Source organism: Giraffa tippelskirchi, chromosome 2, assembly GCF_054371585.1.
Source record: "Giraffa tippelskirchi isolate mGirTip1 chromosome 2, T2T-mGirTip1v1.2.pri, whole genome shotgun sequence".
Lineage (NCBI taxonomy): Eukaryota > Metazoa > Chordata > Mammalia > Artiodactyla > Giraffidae > Giraffa > Giraffa tippelskirchi.
In genome coordinates this window covers 209,832,614-209,858,116 of record NC_137276.1, presented here as the reverse complement: position 1 = coordinate 209,858,116, position 25,503 = coordinate 209,832,614, and the positions used below count along the sequence as shown (strand labels likewise).

At 37.1% G+C, this 25,503-nt stretch overlaps 1 protein-coding gene and 1 long non-coding RNA gene across 50 annotated transcripts in view; both read right to left on the bottom strand.

Moving 5' to 3' along the window:
• USP25 (ubiquitin specific peptidase 25) overlaps positions 1–25,503 on the bottom strand; it is a 153,066-nt gene that overhangs the window by 125,265 nt on the left and 2,298 nt on the right. For 31 of the 49 annotated variants that reach the window (XR_014077593.1, XM_081572643.1, XM_081572651.1 and 28 more), the window contains 2 exons: positions 4,329–4,406; positions 762–906 (listed from right to left, as the gene is read on the bottom strand). Coding sequence is in view for 17 of the 49 variants with exons in the window: in XM_081572625.1 (XP_081428751.1) it covers positions 762–906; positions 4,329–4,406 (223 nt within the window). In the remaining 32 variants the exon portion in view is untranslated. The remainder of the gene's footprint in view (positions 1–761; positions 907–4,328; positions 4,407–25,503) is intronic. The other 18 variants (XM_081572646.1, XM_081572653.1, XM_081572657.1 and 15 more) reach the window with 1 other exon arrangement.
• LOC145539139 (uncharacterized) lies at positions 22,170–24,727 on the bottom strand. The gene is made up of 2 exons (XR_014077595.1): positions 24,192–24,727; positions 22,170–22,849 (listed from the first exon to the last, which is right to left on the bottom strand). It is a non-coding gene; the product is annotated as an uncharacterized LOC145539139 (long non-coding RNA).

The following is a 25,503-nucleotide window of genomic DNA, read 5'->3' as shown; positions in this document are numbered from 1 at the left end:
GAATGGGATCTTTCTGGCTGTTTCCTAACTTTAAGAACATTTATAAACAAAACCAAAAAATTCTCTTTAAGGACAAGTTAGTAACCACACTATTCAAATCTAGAATGCACAGAAATACCTATATTTTATATAATGCAGTTACTACATCATAATGAGATAGAAATTAAGATGTTTAAAAAAAACTCAGACATATAAGCATAAATTATTCATATTATGAAGAAAAGTTAGAGTCCTATGTAAAATTTTCTGTATGTTTGTATGCGTATACGCATGTTTATTTATTTTGTTCTGCTGTATAAACCTTCTTCCAAGATCTTTATTTTGGAGAGGGGTTGGAGTTGAGGGAAGGAAAATTCTGTTAAACAGTAAATCATACCAGTAATTAAAAAAATACTTTATCTTGAAAAATAATACTAAGGTCTGTACCAACACTTAACATCTATAAAACAAATGACTGTGCCCCGTTTAAAATTCTAAAAATTTTTAATAAATAACACCTTTAGATGTTCCATATTTTGAAACAATACTATATGAAATGTTTTATGAAAGAACATATAACTTGAATGTAATCTTTTACTTCCAAACTGGAAAAAAATACAGCAGCTAATAAAAACATATGCACCTTTCAACTACAACAAGAAGAGCCAAAGCTAAAGTCATTCCTCTTCTTCTCCTTCACCTCTGCTTAAACAAAACACAGCCCCAAGCAAAAGTTTTCATTACATTCTAATTAAAATATTACGAAAGAGAAGTAAACTTACTTGTATCTGCTTGGCTGCCCACACTGATGTATCTATCATTGCCAGGAAGCGCTGTTTGGTAGTAAGTTGTTTCCTCCTGCTGAGGGGTCTTGGCATTCTTTGCAGTAAGGAAAGCCACTGCTAGCTCCAAGTTTCCATTACTATCCTTCAAATATCAAGAACAGAACATCAAATATTTTGTAGTAAGTATACATTTGCATATGATTTATGTAATTTTCTCCATAACAACACTAACAGTAAAAATAATTTTCAGATTTAAAATTATACTATGTGATTCTTAATTTTACAATATAAATTCACTGTAAACACAGTATATTATATCAACAGTAATTCCTTTATCTATTAATTAAAACTAATATAATGCAAAAATCAATTCTATAAATAATTTCTGTTTTCCATTAGTTTTTTATATCTGCTTAACAAAAGTCCAATCATAAACTTATAGTTCAAAGCAAATGAACAAACTAAAAAATGTTTTCTGGAACTTGCTATCTAAAAGAGTGAAAAAGAAATATTTAAAATAGTACTTCAGCAAACAAGAACAATAACAGATATTCTCTTTAATATTTATGCTGAATGCCTACTTAGAGGCAAACTAACAAGCAAATATCAGACCCATAAGAAGAAAACAGCATCAGTGGCCTGAAAGCTTGACAGAGAGACACACAGAATTCCAGATGAAAATGAAGATGAAAATGAAGATGAAAATTCGACTGAAATTAAATACATAAATAATATTCTAAAATTCAGAAAAAAAACCAGATGCTAAAAACACTAAGAATTTTTGACAGCAAAATCATGAGAGAAACTTGCCCAGTTATCTCTATATTCTCTCTACAGTTAACAATAAATACAACACTAGCTCTATGACTGCTAACTGAAACCACATTATGAAATCTAGGTATTAATAATGAAGCTATCTTTGTATCAAAGGCCAGAACACATAATACTGTGGAAGCCTTCAGAAATTTAGTTTACAAAGTGTAAGTGGAAGCCAGTGGAAGGTTCTGGACAGAAATGACATGGTATGACTTACATTTTAAAAGGATTACTGTGAGTATATGTGACGAACAGACTATAGGAGAGAATCAGCAGAAGCAAAGCCCAATATTATTTGCTATCATATTAAATGTGAGGAGGGATAAAAAGAGAAAGACCAGGATGATTCCACAATTTGATGTCTGAGCAACTGGAACAACTCACCCCAACTCCAATTCTAATAGCCTTTGAGGGGGGAAAACAGTAGGAGTGCACCACTGTTTTAAACTTCGTTATCTATCAAAACTGTTGTTAGATTCTTAAATGACTCATTCAAAATATGAGTTTAATGTAGTCTATAGTTTGTAACAAACCAGACGTAAAATAATTTTAACAATGGCTAATATTTATTGAACACTAAGTGCCAAGAAATGTGCCAAATGTTTTCCATATACTCACTCATATGATAATAATGGTAAACTGAATGCAGCAGGCATCTATACAACCTGAAGGTCACTTACTTTGAACGTACAAAGAGATTCTCAAAATAAAAGTGCTAAAATCAATCAATGATATTGTGGCTCCCAAAAGTAGACTGTGTCAGTATAATGCTGAAATAGTCAACCCATTATTAAACATTTTACAAATTTATACTAAGCAACAATTAAGATTTAAGTACACTGTTTTCTCCCCTAGATACTGGTAACTGAAACAAGTCTTACCTCAAAGGAAATGTGGACACTACTTTAATTTTTTATGTTTATTTAATTAAACATATTCTACATATTTCTGAAGTTTTAAAAAAAATGTAAGTGGATTCCCCAAATTTGCCCTGACAAGGTAATGGGTCTAATCCCAGACTCAGTGATACAGAATGAGAAAGGCCATTTCTGAAAACAGACGTGGAATGATTCTCATATTTAGCAGAATAAAGAACGGACTGCCAATCATCTAAACATCATAATCACAAAAATTGAGGTACAATATTTTTGCTTCCTTTCCAGCTACTTAAGAGTGGCTTCATAAACCATGCTTTAAAATACTCCTAACAGTACTGGTTGATCATTTTCCTGATGGAGATAAAAGCTGAAGCAAAGCTTCTAGTAAAAGCAGAAATTATGTGTGGTACTGGGAGCAGGCTGCTTGGTTTCTATTCCAAGCTCCTCCACATGTTAACCATGTGGTCTTCAGCAAGTCATTTTAACCTCTCTGTTTCCTTACCCTTTAAAAGGGGGATAAAAATAACACCTACTTCAAAGTTACTAGGAGGAGGAGTTAGCCACACAAAGTACTTAGAATAGCACCTAGTACTGTAAGTGCTAAATAAGTGCTAGTTATTACCACTACAATGATGATGATTATGCTTACAGCCATTTAAAAGATAAATTATTTCTAGAAACAAATGAAGAACTTCTGACTCCAAATCAAAAATAATATAATTAATGTTGTCTTTCAGAGCAACGTGCAAAGGGATAAAGCTGTATGTGTGCCTACAGTAGCACAACTGCTGTACTGTTGATGTTAGCCTTTAGCAATGATCTATAAATACACTTCAAGTGGAGTTCTAGTTCTTGAACAGTTTTCCTTCATTCGCTCTCTTTCAATCTGCATATCTGTGTGATCTGACTCATCTGGGTGCCTCTGCATGGCAATGAGTATATTTCACAAGATACAACAAAAATCATGCCCTCTTTTTGTGCACAATCGAACAGTTTGATGTTGAATGATCTTAACATGCAATTAACTGAAGGCTAGCTGATTTATATTTCTCCTTCCTGGAAGAGTAAAAGGGAAGCTTCTGATACTGTATTAATTTTCTCCCAACTCTTCTTCCTCTTCTATGCCACTCTAGCCCTCCATCCCCAATTAAACACTAAAATGTCTCGAGTAAAACTGGCCATTAGTACTCGGGAGTCATATCACTCCATTTTGCATGAAAACTGTTTCACGTGGAGGAAGGTCTTCTTTCACTCCAAGGCATCATGGAACATTAGGGTGCTGAAAGCTAATGTACTCAAAATTGCAGTATGTTATGTTAGTTCAGTTCACTTGCTCAGTCATGTCCGATTCTTTGCAACCTCATGGACTGCAGCACGCCAGGCTTCCATATCCATCACCAACTCCCGGAGCTTACTCAAACTCATGTCCATTGAATCAGTGATGCTATCCAACCATCTCACCTTCTGTTGCCCCCTTCTCCTTCTGCCTTCAATCTTTCCCAGCATTAAGGTTTTTGGAAATGAGTCAGTTCTTTGCATCAGGTGGCCAAAGCATTGGAGTTTCAGCTTCAGCATCAGTCCTTCCAATGAATATTCAGGACTGATTTCTTTAGGATGGACTGGTTGGATCTCCTTGCAGTCCAAGGGACTCTCAAGAGTCTTCTCCAACACCACAGTTCAAAAGCATCAATTCTTCGGCGCTCAGCTTTCTTTATAGTCCAATGCTATGTTAAGTAAGGCCTTTATAAAAGTTCTTCCCTACATCTATGGTACTACCCATTGTATAACTAAGAAACTCAACTTTCCAACATGGTAGACGGTGGAGATGAGGGTGTAACAGAAACTGCATCTTGTGAAACAGAGGCCATACCTTCAAGGCTTGCTGTAGAATCTGGGCATCATTAATCCCCGTAATTTCTCGTAGCTGATTCAGAAACGTCTGCTGGTGCTGGAAGAAGGGAAAAACCGAAAGCGTTATACTCTGAAATCTGAAAATGTACAAAGACAAGAAAATAGATGACCTTTGGGAAAAAGAACAGAAAACACAAAATAGAGTAAAAACAAAAAAAACATAAACTTGAGAAAGACTGAATAAATTTCATTATTTTAGGAAGAATGAACCACACTGCGTGAGTCCTGATTCATTTTCATGTTTGTAAAAGCTGATTCTTCACTGTCTAATGTATGCCGCACAATAAAAGAAGGAGTGATCTCTGTGATGGCTAAACCTAAGAAGAACTAAGGGAAACAGGTATCCACTGGTGTACTTTAAACTAGGGGATGAGACCCCAGAATGAAATTGAGGCAGGCCTATGAATCTCTCCCTGCCCCTAAAGTCAGCCAGCATCCAGGCATTTAGGATGTACGGAAAAAACACGTCTTTGGCAAGCAAGCCGTAGGTGGATATATTACATTGGGGGATGACTAAACCACCACACCCTATTCAAGGGGGGAAAAAAAACACCTCATTCTCCAATCTGTCATAAAAGATCCAAAATAAAATTGATTACTTGCCCCCATCTGCTTTGTGTGTTTGTTAGTCGCTCAGTTGTGTCTGACTCTTTGCGACTCCATGGACTGTAGCCCGCCAGGCTCCTCTGTCCATGGAATTATCCAGGTAAGAATACTGGAGTGAGTTGCCATTCCCTTTTCCAGGGGAACTTCCCAACCCAGGTATCGAACCTGCATCTCCCAGATTTTCTTGCAGGCAGATTCTTTACTGTCTGAGTCACCTGGGCCCATATGCTTTAGATGTGTTTATACTCTATTGATCTACCATACTCTACTACAGAGAAAAACAGGCAGGATAGGATTCTACTACCAAAAACCCTTCCCTAAACTTCCCTAATTAAGAATGTGGTCCTCCCTCCATCTCTACATTTCCTAATACAAGTTCCCCAAAACTGAAGAAAGAACCATGAAATCTCAATGGGTGATATGACATGGAAAGCAAGTCCCCACTAGAATAAAAGGATCTGCTGACATCTTGTCTTCCCATTAAACATTCTTACATGACATTTATTAACTGTCACTCTAAACTTCCTCCTCTAGCATTCAGTCCAAGTTCTAGATAAGATAAAAGGCAAAGGACAAAGAGTGTCTGCTAAATGATTCCACCTTCTTTAACAAGCCCCATGTGCCTCATTCACTGAGCAGAACAAAGTCATTGCATGTGGCCCTTCATGGTTGCAAAGAAGGTTGAGAAATGTATTTTTCAGTCAGGCAAAAAGCTCCACTTCAAATCTGTTGCTAAGGAAAAAGAAAAGAACGAAGAACGTACACTAAACAGCCACTGGCAGTATCTGCTATGACATCAACAAATTTTAATTTCCATAAAAATCTTACTAAAAGCTGAGATAACTGAGACTAAAAATAAAATACATAATAATGTATACGAACAAAGGTCATATAAACAAAATAGTTAAATAAAAGAACTGAACTGCTGAATTTAGAGTGCTGAAATATGAGAAAAGTAAAATTCTCTTTAGACATGTCAACTTTTCTACTTTCATTTTAAAAATTACCAATAAGAAGCAATGGGACCACAACTAATTTACACAATACCCAACATTACAAATTAAAGATGTATACAAATTATACAGAAATTCTCTTTATCTAATTCAACATTTTATTTTAGTGAACATAAAATATTTGAAAGATTTACAAGCTTGTTTGTAACCACCCACACCAGGATTCCAAACCCTATTCTTTATACAGAACATAATCTTCCTCAACTGCAAATTATTCAACTGTGTATCAGGGAAAGATTTCTGAATATCCCACATAAATTAATCATTTGTACAAATATGCTGGCCATTATTTATAATGCAATTAGAATGGAAACAATGCAGATGTCCTTCCACTAACGAAGAAGTTCTAAGTTGTAATGTGCAAGACAATGCCCCGATAAATTTATCAATAAAGAAGATTCCCAGGCCCCACACCCAGAGATTGTGATTCCAGAAGCATCTGGATCTGCAAAGGGATCTTCATTTTTAGTAAGCATCTCAAATGAGTTTGATACAGATGAGCCTAGAAGCACAGTTTAAACAAACAACTGTGTATTTTTAAACAGCAAATATATAATCTATATAGAAGTTAATCTTTACAAATCATATTAAGCTAAGCTTAAATCTTATTAAGCTAAGATTACAAAAATAGTGTGTCTATGTTAATGAGTACAAGGTAAGATGTAAAAAGAATGTAAAACCCAGAAAAGTTTACAAAGCCTGCGTTAGACTTCCAATTCTTCTCCCTTCTCTGTATCCACACACTTTGCCACTTCTCACTTCCTCCCACTAGTTGTTGCTGTTCAGTCGCTAAGTCATGTCCAGCTCTTTGTGACCCCATGGAATAGAGCACGCCAGGCTCCTCTGTCCTTCACTATCTTCTGGAGTTGGCTGAAATTCATGTCCACTGAGTCGGTAATGATATCTAACCATCTCATCCTCTGTCACTCCCTTCTGCTTTTGCATTCAATCTTTCCCAGCATCAGGGTCTTTTCCAATGAGGTGGCTCTTTGTATCAGATGACCAAAATACTGAAGCTTCAGAGACATATTTCCTTGCTGCACTGATGACTGGCTTGGTCATGTGACAAGCGTTCATCAATGGCATATTAGCAGACATGAAATGTGCTTGCATGGTTGCGCTTGCCCTGTTGAATTTGTGCAATTCATTGAGAACATAACCTGGGTAGCCCACTTGCCCCAGAAGAACGAGCCACATGAGAAGAGCCACCCCAACCAACCAGTCTAAACATGGTAATATTTGGGATGTCACAGACTTTTGGTGTGGTCTGTTACAGTGATAGGTGACTCCAAGTGAGTACAATAAGAATACTCATATGAGAGTATTTTATATAGAAAAGCAACATCTAAAACTTTGTTATCATTTAGTGAGTTTTGTCCATTTTTCACAATAATGTCAGCTAACTATCCTAACAAAATTATTCAGGTGCATGTCTAGCGTGGTTCTCGATCTCATGAGTTTTGACTGAAAGTGAAACAATGAAAAGGATTAGGGTGGGAAAGAAGGCTGAGAGGGAAAAAGAAAAGGTAAATGAATTTTCTTAACTAAGCAAGAAATGGGAACAAGATCATTAGACGAAAGCAATGAGAAAATTCTAAGTTTATGGAAGAGAAATCACCTCATCTGTCAAGTTTTCCTAATTGCTATTGGCATCTTCCAGCTGTCCTTTTTTCTACCTTTGAAAATTTGCGCCTTCATTTCCTACAATCTTAAGATTTTGCTGCTATTATTTCTGTTGTGATTAAGACCCTGGTCTTCTTTCAAGGTTTGCACCTTCTTATTTACCAAACTTCAGGTCCTTGAAACACCCTGATCCTCAACTAAAAATGCCCTGCCATGTGGTTCTCTCTTCTTTAACTAATGATTTTGGATCCAAAGTGGACCTAACGACTGAGCGATTTCACTTTCACTTTTTACTTTTATGCATTGGAGAAGGAAACGGCAACCCACTCCAGTGCTCTTGCCTGGAGAATCCCAGGGATGGAAGAGCCTGGTGGGCTGCCGTCAATGGGGTCGCACCAAGTTGGACACGACTGAAGCAACTTAGCAGCAGCAGCAGCAACAGGCTATCATCTCCAGAATTCCTTTTCTGAGCTGAGGTCTTCCTTGTATAAATTTCTTATCTACTACTGTATAATTGCACTCATCTCACCCGCTAGTAAAGTAATGCTCAAAATTCTCCAGGCCAGGCTACAGCAATACGTGAACCGTGAACTTCCAGATGTTCAAGCTGGTTTTAGAAAAGGCAGAGGAACCAGAGAACAAGTTGCCAACATTTGCTGGATCATCAGAAAAGCAAGAGAGTTCCAGAAAAACATCTATTTCTGCTTTATTGACTATGCCAAAGCCTTTGACTGTGTGGATCACAATAAACTGTGGAAAATTCTGAAAGAGATGGGAATATCAGACCACCTGACCTGCCTCTTGAGAAACCTGTATGCAGGTCAGGAAGCAACAGTTAGAACTGGACATGGAACAACAGACTGGTTCCAAATAGGAAAAGGAGTACGTCAAGGCTGTACATTGTCACCCTGCTTATTTAACTTATATGCAGAGTACATCATAAGAAATGCTGGGCTGGAGGAAGCTCAAGCTGGAATCAAGATTGCCGGGAGAACTATCAATAACCTCAGATATGCGGATGACATCACCCTTATGGCAGAAAGTGAAGAAGAACTAAAGAGCCTCTTGATGAAAGTGAAAGAGGAGAGTGAAAAAGTTGGCTTAAAGCTCAACATTCAGAAAACTAAGATCATGGCATCTGGTCCCATCACTTCATGGGATATAGATGGAGAACAGTGGAAACAGTGTCAGACTTTATTTTTCTGGGCTCCAAAATCACTGCAGATGGTTACTGCAGCCATGAAATTAAAAGACGCTTACTCCTTGGAAGGAAAGTTATGACCAACCTAGAAAGCATATTAAAAAGCAGAGATATTACTTTGTCAACAAAGGTCCACCTAGTCAAGGCTACGGTATTTCCAGTGTTCATGTATGGATATGAGAGTTGGACTATAAAGAAAGTTGAGCACAGAATTGATGCTTTTGAACTGTGGTGTTGGAGAAGACTCTTGAGAGTCCCTTGGACTGCAAGGAGATCCAACCAGTTCATAAAGGAAATTAGTCCTCGGTGTTCACTGGAAGGACTGATGCTGAAGCTGAAACTCCAGTATTTTGGTCACCTGATATGAAGAGCAAACTCATTTGAAAAGACCCTGATGTTGGGAAAGATTGAAGGCAGGAGGGGAAGGGGATGACAGAGGATAAGATGGTTAGATAGCATCATGATTCAATGGACATGAGTTTGGATAAACTCTGGGAGTTGGTGATGGACAGGCAGGCCTGGCATGCTGCGGTTCACAGGGTAGCAAAGAGTTGGACGCGACTGAACTGAATTGAACAATATAAGGAGGTGGGTGTAACCTGCTGACACTGCTGAATCAAGAAGGGCAAGACACAATGTTCAAAGAGATTCAATGGTTTGCAAACACCACAAAAATCAGTAAGCAAAGAAGCCAAGACTATCTACAGGCCTTCAGATTTCTTCCTTGATGTAATTTTTACTGAGTGACGACATCCTTAAGTACCTACTACATGTAAAATCCAGTACTGTGCACTTCAAGGAGAAGAAGGCACCAGTAACTTCAATATAAAGTATGGATCAGAGTGTTTCACAGAATTCTTTCCTTCCTCTGTTGATTCTATATAATACTGGGTCTGTTTTAAATCTATTTAAGTAAGACTACAGCATATTTAACAATGGTATAACTTCTTGAAAATGCAAAAAAGGATAAGTGACTTAAGGCAAAAAAAGAATACAGGCATTTATTATGCTCTTACTGCATGCCAGACTGTTAAGTGCTTCTAGTATATAATCTCAAATAATATAAGCGTACATGCAGACACACAAATCCTCTAGAAAATCACTCTCATTTTATAACGAATAACATATTTAAGAGACTAAGAAGTACAAAAGCAGAAATGATCGTCTAATTTTTCAAATTCCACAGTCCATGTGTCTCCCACATTTTCTCCATGGTATCTGATTCTGGAGATTAAAGATGTAGTAAAAAATAAATACTCAGCCCCAAAGTCCATTACTATGTTGACATAAAACACTTTGATAGTAGTACAAGAAAACTGGAGCACTGATGACCACAAGGCAGGAAAGCTCTCTGTGTTAAGAGGTGAGTGACTCATAAGTCAGTCTTTGGTTCCCTTTGACTGAATTTCTAAATATAAATAAAACAGTTCAGTGCAAAAAGAAGACCAAGGTTTCCATCTTCAGAGGAAAAAATGGTAACTCTCATAAGAACCTCTAAAAAAAAACTCTAAACATTTCTAAGGAAAAAAAAAACTAATTCGATAGAAAATCCCAAAGCATTCATTCATCAGCTTCAGAATCACACGACTTAAATTTCAGAATTAGCAGTGCTAGGCACCAAATGGTAAACATTTCAAAGTTCACTGACAGATAATTTCAAGTATATAATATATCCTTCATGTAGTTCATTGTAAAACCCAAACCTGCCTCTAACCAGACATAGAAGAAAAAAAATCTTCATTTCATAAGTCTTGTATTTTACTTTTATCCATAATTTTAAGGAGAACAACATGACAACCTTTCATTTCTCTTCATATATAATATTCTATGACCTCTCTGAGGAACTCACCTACAGTATGACCCTTCTCACAGCTTAAAGGGCCCTTTACATGCCCCAGCTGTTTCCAGCTTGACCTTACACTGCTTTCCCCTCTTGCGCTTCCTCTTCCAGTCAGGGTGTACACAGTACTATTCTGCTTCCTAATTCAAAGGTCTGAGGATATTCAGTTGCTTTCTGTTAAGGTCAGAGGTTTCTCTGACACTTACCACAGACTGTAATAATATATAATGGTTATTAATCATCAGACTCTATATCAAAGAGAACACAGGGTGTCTATTTCCCTCATCATTGTGTTCCTGGCAACTAAGTAGCACTGTGTCTGGCATGTGGTAGAAACACAATAAATATTGACCAAATAAACAAAAACAACAGTTTGCAGAGGTGAACTGGAGTAAGTCACCTCACAGGGCTTGAATTCATCCACAGGAAAGAGGTACAAATTAATTATTGGAGAAGGGAACAAGAAGCACGCATAAATCACGTCCATTTGCTTAGCAAACTTTCTACACTTTCCTACATTGCACTGAAAAGTTCACAGAAGGCTTTACCGCCTAGTTCTGGTAATGTCCATCCTGCCTGAAGGGGAGTGTACAGTACAGTACTGGTGAAATTTCCAAATTCAAATAATCTACATATTAATCTCAAGAATAGCTGTGGTATCTTTTATTTTCTACTGCCATAGAGTTAAGGTTCATCTCAATCTTTTTGGGTTAAAGGCACTTCAGAATTAAAATAATCACATACTTTTATGGGTGTATACATCTAAAAGTATGCTTTTTGTATTCTTAACTATTTAAATTTAGCCTTAGAAATGCCAGAAATTCTGAACTTAAAGTCTTTTCCCACGTTTTTATAGAATCCAGATCTACAATCTTAAGCATTATGTAATCTAAAAAAAAAAAAAACGATGAAGAAATAAGATACTTTACTCATCCTCAATAAATGTTTCCATCATGCCTCACTTCAGAGTTCATACCCCTACTGCAGCCCTTTAACCAATCTAACATCTGTATGATGTCCCTGCCCTGAAGAGAACCCTCTATCCCTATTAACTGGCAGACAAAAGACATGCAACAAAATTAGACACTAAACAGTTTCCCCCAAATATACTGTTTTGTGTGTGTGTGCACTTAGTCACTAAGTCACATCCAGCTCTTTGTGACCCCATGGACTGTAGCCCACCAGGCTCCTCTGTCCACGGGGTTCTCCATGCGAGAATACTGAAGTGGACAGCCATTTCCTACTCCAGGGGATCTTCCTGACCCAGAGTAATAAGCTAAGTTCACACAGAGTTAAATACATTTCTAGGCCAAACAGGAATCTAATACCATGAAACATGGTTTCTATGGGAACATGCATTTAGAGTTACAAAAACCCAACTTGCAAAATCTTTTGGAACAGTGTGCTTTTAAATTAGAATGCCTATATTCTGGAAAATGTGGGTAAACAAAACTTTCATCAATAAAATCGTATCTGTGAACTGCGATCTCTACAGTTTAAATGAAGTGTATCTTTAACTTCTTTTTGATGCTAATGATTTGGTTGATTCCTAATATATCTTTCCCTTGTCCAATTAAATCTTTGTGTGTCTCTTGGTTTCTGTACTTAAATTTTTATTAACTTTCAGCCCCAAAATAAAATCCCTTATACTAATATAGCAAAATGAGCATGCTCTCAGTAGAACTTTCAAACTAGAATACCACATAACTCCTAGCAGCTCTATGTGTCACAAACAATTCCTTAAAGCAAATACAGTATTTGGTCATCCTAATTACAAATACAGTACATCCTATTGACTGAGCTTTCCTGGTAGCTCAGATAGTAAAGAACCTGCCTGCAATGCAGGAGATCAGGGTTTGATCCCTGGGTTGGGAAGATCCCTGGAGAAGGGAATGGCAACCCATTCCAGTATTCTTGACTGGAGAATACCATGGACAGACTATGGGGTCGCAAAGAGTAGGACACGAATGAGCCATTAACGCTTTCACTATTGCAGAGACATTACTTTGTCAACAAAGGTCCATCTAGTCAAGGCTATGGTTTTTCCAGTAGTCATGTATGGATGTGAGAGCTGGACTATAAAGAAAGCTGAGCGCAGAAGAATTCATGCTTTTGAACTGTGGTGTTGGAGAAGACTCGAGAATCCCTTGGACTGCAAGGCGATCCAACCAGTTCATCCTAAAGGAAATCAGTCCTGGGTGTTCATCGGAAGGACTGATGTTGAAGCTGAAACTCCAATATTTTGGCCACCTCACGCGAAGAGCTGACTCATTTGAAAAGACCCTGATGTTGAGAAGGATTGAAGGCAGGAGGAAAAGGGGACAACAGAGGATGAGACGGTTGGATGGCATCACCATTCAATGGACATGAGTTTGGATAAACTCCGGGAGTTGGTGATGGACATGGAGGCCTGGTGTGCTGCGGTTCATGGGGTCGCAAAGAGTCGGACACGACTGAGCGACTGAACTGATACTGATACTTGTTGACTATTAAAAACTGCATTATTCTAGACATACGGCTAGGTTTAATAAAGCATGTGCTCTGTACCACTTTCTTTCACAGACCGATAAAAGGGTCATTTACAGAAGTGTCCAGGCTCCACCACCTCAGCACACTTGTCCTCCATCCAGTGGGCTTCAATCATACCCTCGTCAATAAGAAGTGAATCTCAGTCTCAGGGCTCAGTGAGACCTCTCCCAAACGTATTTCTTCCTCTATTCTTTAGAGTTCTTTAAATGATAACTCAAATTGTAACACTTTATCATTTGTTACTAGTCAAATATTGCTTTGTGTTAAACTTTCCCCGTTCATATTACTGTGTAATTTCTATGTCCTAACTGGACTCTTACTCATACAACCAACTTCCTTAAAAGCATTTTTTTGTATTCCAATAATATTTTAATGATAAAATTTGGTATTTTTAAGGGAGAAGTCTCAAAAACAATCAGGAAGGGGAAAATGAACCATATATGGTTGGTTTTTTCTTAGGACCGCCACATATTGAGCACTTACTAAAAGTATACAAGGCACTAGAGACTTCATTATGTAGGCATGATGCATTAAATCATCGGCTACTGGTGACTGGACTCAATCTTTAGCCCCTCTTCCCTCCTTGGACAGGGGAGAGGGCTCTAATCATACTGGCTGGTTTTTGAGGCACAGCCCCCATCCTGAAGCAATCTAGTCCCCTCAACCAGGAGTTATCTCATTAGCATACAAAAGACAGCAAATTTCTGTGGCAGAAGCCAGAGGAAAAGACTAAATATTTCTTTAATCTTTCACTGTTTCATTTAGATTAAAAAAAAAAAAAAAACCCTAAAAATATACAGCAGACATTGCATTTAACTAATTCACAAAACAGAAACAGACTCACAGACTTAAAGAATTGAACCCTAGGTTGCCAGGGGATAAGGATGAGAAGAAGGAGCAGCCAGAGAGTTATTATACCACAGCCAGACACATATAGCTACTTGTAGATACACCAAGGCACGAAATTGTTTTGTCTGTTCTGCTCATGGACTTCTCTTAGCTTCAAATGATACCATCCATCTCCCTATACATCTTCAACATCACCTCCTCTATGAGGTCTTTCCTGTTCTTAGATCCTCTCTTTGCTCCTAGCAATATATCCTGTATATACTTCACTTAAGGAAAGAAGTAAAAGTATCAGTCACTCAGTCATGTCTGACTCTTCGCGATCCCAAGGACTGCAGCCCACCAGGCTTCTTTGTCCTTGGAATTCTCCAGGCAAGAATACTGGAGTGAGTAGCCATTCCCTCCTCCAGGGAATATTCTCAACCCAGGGATCGAACTCAGGACTCCTGCATGGCAGTAGGATTCTTTACTGTCTGAGACACCAGGGAAGCCCCATATACTTCACTTAACTTCTAATATAATGTATGCATTTCTGGCTCCTACCACCACCAAACTATAAGCTATTTTATAGTGTATTATTTATACTTATCTGCTTAAAACAAAGAGTAAATGAAGGGATGGACATGATAATAAGAAATAACTGGATATCTAAGCAGAAATGTAAAAAGGCAATTGAAAACCTGAAACAAGAGTTTACATGCAGGTGAAAAATTTAAATTATTTTGAAAATACTAATTTGGTAGTAATGAACATATACAAATGACAAATTACATAAACACTCAAAGCTTGCAAAGTAGAAAGCAGAAAACCAAAGACTAAACGTTGAAAAACTCCTACAATTAAGTAAACACACAGTCTATGGTATTAGCAACCTAACTTTAGTATGCTGTATAGCCCAAATGTAAATAGTTTAAATATATGTACTGAAAATACACAGCAAAAGCTGACAAGCTTACAAAAATCTTGCCCATACCTAGGCCTACTTGCTACTGTCTTCTTACCCGTCAATTCTCAACTTTCCTGTGTTTGTAGTATGTGTTTAAATACTAAGCATTTTTGGCAGCACACTTGAAAACATCTGAAACCTTAACCACAACAAAATTCAACTTTTAGGGAGGTGGCAGTAATTAGAATGCAATTATTCCTCCAGTACAACAATACTGTCCCATGGTGTCTGCAAAAGCACTTATCACACTGTTCAGTAGTATCCCATCCTCCTGATTATCCAGGCACTAAGACGTGCTAATAGCAAAGTATTGACAAGTTTCAAAAAATAATATGGATTCGGCATTAACTTAAAAGTAAGGTATAATCGTTTACCTCTTATTCATAATAAGTGTATCCCGCTCTACACTAAATCACAAAACCTGTTCAGAGGAGATACTGGAATAAGTAAAAATACATTTACTGAAGTACAGCAAAATAAAGTTTTAAATTATGTTCAAACCTGGGGGCACAACTCTGAAGATTTTTGACAACAAAAAGGCTGAGACCACTACTCTAAGACAAATGCTATCAAATAAGTCCTGAGGTCCCTCATAGCTGAGTTGGTAAAGAATCTGCCTGCAATGCAGGAGACCCTGGTTCAGTTCCTGGGTCGGGAAGATCGGCTTGAGAAGGGATAGGCTACCCACTCCAGTATACTTGATCGTCCCTTGTGGCTCAGCTGGTAAAGAATCCGCCTGCAACGTGGGACACCTGGGTTCCATCCCTGGGTTGGGAAGAACCCCTGGAGAAGGGAAGGGCTACCCACTCCAGTATTCTGGCTGGGAGAATTCCATGGACTGTATAGTCCATAGGGTCACAAAGAGTTGGACATGACTGAGGGACTTTCACTACAGATGGAATGTAGATGACAACAGCAATAAAATCTACTCTGTATGTTTAGTAACCATATTTTGTAAGAATTATACTGATACATATACATTACTTTCCTTGGCTGAAGCTGCAACTGCCAAGTTAGCTTCTATAAAACACTACCATCTGTCAAGTTAACCTTGTTATTCTGATATTTTTTAATTTTGGTTACATCTAAGTTATTAGTGGACCACATTCTGTCAGACCTCTCCACCATGACCCGTCCATCATTAGAGATACCAAGGGAACATTTCATGCAAAGATGGGCTCAATAAAGGACAGAAATGGTACGGACCTAACAGAAGCAGAAGATATTAAGAAGAGGTGGCAAGAATACACAGAAGAACTATACAAAAAAGATCTTCACCACCCAGATAATCATGATGGTGTGATCATTCACCTAGAGCCAGACATCCTGGAATGTGAAGTCAACTGGGCCTTAGGAAACACCACTATGAACAAAGCTAGTGGAGGTGATGGAATTCCAGTCGAGCTATTTCAAATCCTCAAAGATGATGCTGTGCAAGTGCTGCACTCAATATGTCAGCAAATTTGGAAAACTCAGCAGTGGCCACAGGACTGGAAAAGGTCCGTTTTCATTCCAATCCCAAGGAAAGGCAAAGCCAAAGAATGCTCAAACTACCACACAATTGTACTCATCTCACACGCTAGTAAAGTAATACTCAAAATTCTCCAAGCCAGGCTTCAGCAATATGTGAACCGTGAACTTCCACATGTTCAAGCTGGCTTTAGAAAAGGCAGAGGAACCAGAGATCAAACTGCCAACATCTGCTGGATCATCAGAAAAGCAACAGAGTTCCAGAAAAACATCTATTTCTGCTTTATTGACTATGTCAAAGCCTTTGCCTGTGTGGATCACAATAAACTCTGGAAAATTCTGAAAGAGATGGGAATACCAGACCACCTGACCTGCCTCTTGAGAAACCTGTATGCAGGTTAGGAAGCAACAGTTAGAACTGGACATGGAACAACAGACTGGTTCCAAATAGGGAAAGGAATATGTCAAGGCTGTATCCTGTCACCCTGCTTATTTAACTTATATGCAGAGTACATCATGAGAAACGCTGGGCTGGAGGAAGCTCAAGCTGGAATCAAGATTGCTGGGAGAAATATCAATAACCTCAGATATGCAGATGACACCACTCTTATGGCAGAAAGTGAAGAAGAACTAAAGAGCCTCTTGATGAAAGTGAAAGAGGAGAGTGAAAAAGTTGGCTTAAGCTCAACATTCAGAAAACTAAGATCATGGCATCTGGTCCCATCACTTCATGGCAAATAAATGGGGAAACAGTGGAAACATTGGCTGACTTTATTTTTCTGGGCTCCAAAATCACCGAAGATGGTGACTGTAGCCATGAAATTAAGACACTTACTCCTTGGAAGGAAAGTTATGACCAACCTAGAGAGCATATTAAAAAGCAGAGACATTACTCTGTCAAGAAAGGTCCATCTAGTCAAGGCTATGGTTTTTCCAGTGGTAATGTATGGATGTGAGAGTTGAACTATAAAGAAAGCTGAGTGCCGAAGAATTGATGCTTTTGAACTATGGTGCTGGAGAAGACTCTTGAGAGTCCTTTGGACTGCAAGGAGATCCAACCAGTCCATCCTAAAGGAAATCAGTTCTGAATCTTCATTGGAAGGACTGATGCTGAAGTTGAAACTCCAATACTTTGGCCACCTGATGCAAAGAACTGACTCATCTGAAAAGACCCTGATGCTGGGAAAGATTGAAGGCAGGAGGAAAAGGGTACAACAGAAGATGAGATGGTTGGATGACATCACTGACTTAATAGACATGAGTTTGAGTAAACTCTGGGAGTTAGCAATGGATAGAGGCCTGGTGTGCTGCAGCAGTCCATAGGGTGGCAAAGAGTCAGACCCAACTAAGTGACTGAACTGAACTGAATTACATATGAGATTAAATCTAAATGGACTCCTATTTATGGAAGAACAACCTAAAGAGAGCAAGAAAAATGCCGAAAATGGAAAAAGAATCTGCAAAATATGTAAGTTGAGGGAAAACGTAGTATCTAAACTATAAAGAATTCCTTCAAATCAGAAAGGAAAAAGCAAAACAACTCCCTCTCCCCCTACTCAAACAACCAGAAACAAATGTGAATTTCACAGGGAAAAAAACAATGGTTCAAAAACATATAAAAAGATAATCAATTAACCTATCAACACTAGAATGGTTAATGGCTCATAACTATAAATGAACCACCAAATATGCTCATATGCTGCCTTCTCTACCCCACAGCAGCCTAATACGCGCAGATGCACTGGTGCCCTCCCTCTGAAGCCACTAGCAGGAATGGAAATAATCAGTTCTATTAGTTCTGCAGTTTTATTACCAACTTGAAGTTCCAGCCCACTGGGGAAGAAGTCTGGAATTCAGTTCTGAGAATGTGTATGGAGGAAGGAGAACAGAGTTCATAACCCCAGGAGGTCTGCACAGAGAGCTCCTTCTTCCCTCCCAAACTGGTCATTTTAGAGCTGAGGCAGTGGACTGATGCTAATTTCTTTTCAACACTCTTCCTTGGCCCTGTCCTGACCCAAAGCCTTTCTTTAAAGCCTTACGGGAAGACTTCAGGGGTCCTCTTTCTGAAGTGCCAAGACCAGCTCAGAGGCCTCCGTGAAGGATACAGAAAGACCACACCCCCAGTCCAAGCTTGTTTCTGTAGTTCTCTCTCAAAAAAGGTGACATTTGATTTTGCATGCGCGCTGGTTCAAATTATGATGCATAAACTTATGTATATGCAAGTGTATGGTTGGTTCTCACATTAGTACAAGCACAGCATCAGATCCTGGCCACTAACGGTTCTTCATTCCTGGTCCCTCTCTCCATACTCCTCTCCCATGTCCTTCCTCTTCACCTAGGATCTAGCTCTCAGCTCCACAGTCAATCCTGCCCTCAAAGCTAGTGCCCACTTTCAGAGCCACTTCCAGGCTGGACAACACCAACAAAAACCCAACAAATAAGAAGTTTCTAGTTCAAAACAAGCTACTCTTCTGCCTTGTTCCCACATGGACCAAAAACCGTAAGAAACGTCTTTCTCTGCTTAGTTTACCTGTCCACAGTTCACCCCATCCCATCACCAGTACCCCAAGTTCTCTCCAAAATTCCAAGCCAACTACACTGTGAAAGTATTTTTGTACCCTATGGAACAAAATATACATCATAAAGATTATTATTCTGTGTGCAATTAATAAAGAGATTAATATGGTATTAGTTTGAGGTAAGAAGAAGAAATCAGTCTACGAAAGTCAGCTGCATTCATACACACCAGTAACAAATAACAAACATTTTAAAGCACTTTATAATATTGTTATTGGAAAGTATCAACTATATAGGGTAAATAATGTACATGAATTCTACTGTGAAAATCATAAACCAAGTAAAAAATATTAAAGATCTAAGGTGGCTTAGTGGTAAAGAATCCACCTGCAATGCAGGAGACGCAACTTTAATCCCTGGATCAGGAAGGTCCCCTGGAGAAGTAAATGGCAACCCATTCCAGTATTCTCGCCCGGGAAATCTCATGGACAGAGGAGCCTGAAGGGTTACAGCCCAGGGGGCTGCAAAAGAGTTGGACATGACTTAGCAACTAAACAACAAAAATGTTAAAGTAGATCTTAAAAAAAAAAAAAAGTACGCCCTGTTCATGGATAGAAAGACTCAATATCATAAAAGATGTTAATACTTCCAAATCAGTCTACAGAGTCAATAAAATTACTCAAAAAAAAAACCAAAAACCTCAAACAGGGTTTTTCAGAGAACTTGGTAAAATTATTCTAAACTTTCTAAGGAAGATAAAGTACCAAAGCACATTGGAAGAAGAGCAAACTTACTTTTTCGGTACAGAGATTATTATGAAGCCTTAACAATGAAGACAGGATGGTATTCACAAAATGAACCATGGAACAAAACAGCAAAGGGGGAAAATATAAAAGCATTTTCCATAAAACTTTTACATATGACAGAGATGGTATGTCAGTTCAGTGGGGGAGAGCATTAACTTTTCAATAAGGTAAGATTAACAACAAAAAAATCGTACACAGAATAAAAATTAAATTGGATCCCTAACACATCAGGTACAAATATTAAGTGCAGATAGTATAAGGTCTAGTTGTTGCAAACACAACTTTTAAAACTCTTATTATTATACACATAAATTTCATTTATATATCAAGGTGGTAAAAGTTTCCAAAGTTAAAACAACTAAAATTTAAAAATATGTGCCTTTGGAATCAGAGAGGCAATAAAAAGGAAATCAAAGAGAGAATGAACACAGGATTCAAGCTGATTACAATCTCAAAAGAAAATAGAGGGATGGGATGAGGGGACTATATGGATAGATATAGGTTACTTTCAAAGTTCTCACTTTTGCCTTAAGTAGAGGGTTCAATGTGTGCTTATCATCAAAGATTAATATGCTATTTCATAAATAAATGAAAACATATTTGCATTGATAGCTGATCATGATCCAACGTTTATTATTAATTCCATGCTGTGTATTTCAGAACCAACTAGAATATAATTAAAACAAATCTGACAAAAAGTATCTGACCAATTATGAAGGAAGCAAATACAGAACTGGCATACAAAAATAATAATTTTAGACAAAGCAAAAAGTTATTCTAGCACACAGAGCAAAGGAATAGAAAAAAATATAAAATGAAATTTGAAGCAAGATAGAGAGATGAATGGTATCTAATATCCAAATAATGTAGTTTCAGAGTAGGAAGAAAAATGGAATAGAGTAACCGTAGTAACTTTTAAATATATATCTTTTTCCTGAGAAGAACACTATAGTTTTCAGATCAAAAATTTCTGTCAGGATGGTTAAAAATACACACACACATGAAATTTCTGAATTCTAAAACAAAAGAGGAAATCTTATAATCTCTTATACAGAGAGTCCTACATGACCGAGAACACACACACACAGAAAGTTAAATTATCTACCAAAAAAAGGTCAAACAGCATTAAACTACACAGAAAAGCATAGTTAAAATTAAACATCTAAATATGTATTTTAAAAAATTTACTAGCTACTAATATGTAACACAATTAAGTAAAATAATATTTTTGACGTAGAGTACATTGTAAAAATTTTAAAAATCATTTAAAATTACCATTCCATATTATTCCAGTACACTCAAGAAAGATTTAAGAAAAAATATGCTAAACAGTCTTATTGGGAGCACAGGTAAGGAGGGAAAACTATTAATTATTACACAAAAACATGTTTAAATATATTTGTTTAAAATTAAAAGAGAAGAAAAAGCTCTTTAAATAAACGAAAATCAGATGGCAATAAAAAGATTAAACATTTTATCACTATATATATATGATGAAATCTTACTAAACGACCAGCAAAATCACAAATTTACATTAGATCCATTAGAAATACAAAGATAATTTGATAAATTATCTTAAAAGTAGAGACGTCAATCTTGCTCAGAAGATATAAAGATAAAACCATGAAATATTCAAATCACACTCTAAGTGCTCATGTGATATATATAGAACTCTGTAACTCAAAAAATACATATTCTTTTCACATGATCATTAAAACCTCATGTGCTTAGTCATAAGAAATTCTCAATAAATTTCTAAAACTATTACAAATCATATTTTCTAAACAGAATGTTTCAATTGTGTTGAAACTAAAAACCAACAACTTAAAAAGTGCAACAAAAAAAGTAAAACAAAAAATATTTTTAAATAATGAAAGAAAAACATTTTAAGGTAATAGGCAAAATTTGGAAAGCATAACTAAAACGTGCTTTAAATAAAGCGGTCAGCCTAATAAGAGTCACAGTCATCAAAACTTCAAAGTAACAAGTACTTAGGTTGAAAGATCAGAAACAGTTAAATGCTACAAATTTTGACTGATTTAACTTAATGCTATGCTAAACAATTCCAAAAGTGTAGGAAAAAACAAAAAGCTTTCTAATCTTTGTATGAGCTAATCTTAGTAGCCCATACACATATAAAAACAAACCTTGTAACAAATCTCATTTAAAAATGAAGATTCTAATTTTTAGATTAAAATGTAGTGTAATGAATTCTGAGGAATCAGGACTAAATGCGAGCCAGAAAACAATCCAGATTAATGGTTAATGGCAGAAGTCCCCAAGTCTCGGAGTTTAAAGCCCACCCACAACATACACTAACAATGAAATGCTGCTTTAGCTCTTCTCTAATACTTTTTCCTCAAACAGGACATGAAAGTAAAAAAAGTGTCTACCTAAAAAAGTGGTTGGGAAGATGAAGTTGAAAAGAAGCTATAAAATTCTTTGCACACTTTCTTAACATAGTACATAGTAAACATGTTATGTGTTATCCATTACAATTGTGCTTATCATAAAATATCACCATCAGTTGTTGCCAAAAAAAAAAAAAATTTGATAGAGTCAACATCTAAATCTGATTTCAAAGCATTTTAAAAACTTGTAACTATAAGGACCTTTCATATTACAATGAAACAATACATTACAAACTCTACTATTAATCCTAGCAGTATTCTGTAATCTTAGCTAAAATAATAACATATGAAAAAAGAGGTGCCAAAATTGACAAAGAGGCGGTCAGAATGATAATTATTTGCAAATGATATGGGCTGCATACAAAGAATATTGAAGAATATCACAATATTAGAACTAATGAAAACTCATTAAGACAATGGGATACAACCTTAATATAGAAGTCAAAACTACGTGAGAAAGGAAAGAAGTAAAAGGGGAAAAAGTAGCTGGATCCTGCTCTCTCAGTAAACCAAGTCTTAAGCTAATAACAAGATAACCAACCATTTAATACTAAAGAATGTCAATTTTATATAATGTTTACAGTGATTTATATAAGGTTAACTGTCTCTTTAAATGCTAAATTATATTTTTATAACTTCCAGTTCAGTTCAGTCACTCAGTCGTGTCTGACTCTTTGCAACCCCATGGACTGCAGCATGCCAGGCCTCCCTGTCCATCACCAATTCCTGGAGTTTACTCAAACTCATATCCATTGAGTCGGTGATGCCATCCAACCATCTCATCCTCTGTCGTCCCCTTCTCCTCTCCCCTTCAATCTTTCCCAGCATCAGGTTCTTTTCAAACGAGTCAGCTCTTCGCATCAGGTGGCCAAAGTATTGGAATTTTAGCTTCAACATCAGTCCTTCCAATGAACATTCTATAACTTTAGACAATTCCTAAATTAGAAATACTACATTATCGTAACTAAGAAATTTACCCAGAATTCAGCTTGGATGTTTTTCAAGTTTCAGCTCTTAATTTGGTTAATCTGTGACTTCCTTCCCAACTAACCCCCAGTATACTTAAATGAAAGCTGACCGTTGAGCTGTAAGATTCCTTCTGCCTTTATCCTCTACTTTCTCTCTTTTATCCTGTCTGGAATAAATGCATGCTTAGCTCCACTAAACACTCGGATCTAAAAAAGTTGCTCATGTCTAATCATCTATCTTCAAGGCTTTAAAAGTAGATTCAGAGGCATTTAATGACTTGCCCAAGGTCATGGAAAGGTGATTTAGATCAACTCACATCCTAGTCTTTCACTACACTGCCTATATTCTAACAGATGTCCACAATTTCAAGCTTTCATTGTTTCTGTGCATGCTAAGTCACTTCAGTTCTGTTTGACTCTGTGTGACCCTATGAACTGTATGTAGCCCACCAAACGTCCACGGGATTCTACAGGCAAGAATACTGGAGTGGGTTGCCATGCCCTCCTCCAGGGGATCTTCCCGACCCAGGGATGGAACCCGCATCTCTGATGTTGCCTAAATTGGCAGGCAGGTTCTTTACCATTAGTGCCACCTAAGAAGCTCTTAACTGTTTTTCAATCATGTTAAATTGTGAGATTCAGTTAAGGAACTAAAATAACCCCTGCAGTTTGCGTTCCTTTTAGAAAGCACTCACTCTTCATTTCATTCATCAAATATTTACTGAAACCTACTATGTGCAACTAGTCAATCCTAAAGTAAATCAATCCTGAATAATCATTGGAAGGACTGATGCTGCTGCTGAAGCTCCAATACTTTGGCCACCTGACGCAAAGAACTGACTCATTGGAAAAGACCCTGATGCTGGGAAAGACTGAAGGTAGAAGGCGAAAGGGACCACAGAGGACAAGATGGTTGGATGGCATCACTGATTCGATGGACATGAGTCTGAGCATGCTCTGGGAGTTGGTGATGAACAGGGAAGCCTGGTGTGCTGCAGTCCATGGGGTCGCAAAGAGTCAGACACAACTAAGTAACGAAACTGAACCATGTGCAAGGAGCTGTTCTAAGCCCTAAGGTGAAACAAAATAGGCAAAAAAAAAAAAAAAATTATTCAACTCAGGAGAATACAGTTAATGTAAATAGAATCCAGCTCACAGCTCTTCAAATTAATCTGGTCTCTGGGAGAATGCCTTCTATTTAATATATTGCTGCCCTAAAGAATCCTCATTTGGGACCTGAATCAATGAACCAAATTTCTGAGATGAGAATCCTACACTTAAGGTAAATATCAAGCAGAAAGGCCAAATATACACATTCAAGACCAAAATTATGACAGGACTTAACCTTAGCTAATCTGCTGCCAACTCCAATTCACCTGTACCATCTTAAACCTCAGAAAAATGGCTCTTTGCAGTTTCACTTAATCTCACAACTCCCTGCCAGGGCCAAACTTGAGCAATCAAGCAAAGAACACATTAGAGGAAAAGACACCCCTTGAGTTATGTTACATTGTGACAAGCTACTCTGTAAGTAAACAAGACCTGTGAGCTTTGCGCTACTTAAAAAAAAAAAAAAAAAAGACCTGAGTCTTGTGCTACTTTTTTTTTTTTTAAGTATAATCATACATCCTTTAGGAAGAAAAAAAAAATGAATCTCACAAAATAGGAAACTGTTCCAACGACCAGACTATAGCTCTTCACATAAAGCTAATATTATACATGAGCATACAATTTTTTAAAGAAGAGCAGAAAATAGGCTAAAATTTTGGTTATGCAATATGCACTAGACACTTCTCCTTTTACTAATAACTTACAGTTTCCATTTTAAAAACAAAGAGTTTCACTTTTGTTTCTTCTAAAGTAGTTCACTTCCTAGTTACTAGCTTGAAGTCTACTTCCTAGTTACTAGCTTAGTGGATTTTAACATCAGTTCATTCCAAGTAGATGGTTTAAAGTATTTGAACCTGTATGAATATTTTAAAATAGTACTAATATGAGTAACAAAGTAACAGCATATGAATATGGCAAGCAAACACATTAAATGTTTCTTTAATACATAAACACCATGATAGAAGTATAAAAATAAATGCGATTGTATTGCTCTAAAAAATGTCCACAATCTCCATGAGATGTTACGACACATACTAAAAACAGTGTCAAACGGTAGTATTTTAGACTAACAACTACTCCCTTTGTGTAAGGAGGGGACTCATTAAACTAAGAAACTGGGCTTAATGGCTAAGATCCACTTTTAGTAATTTGATTCTTGATTCAAATTTATACATAAATCTCTGAAATGGGCAGATCTGCATTATCTAAGTACATTAGTCAAAAATCAATTTAAAAAACTCACAAATT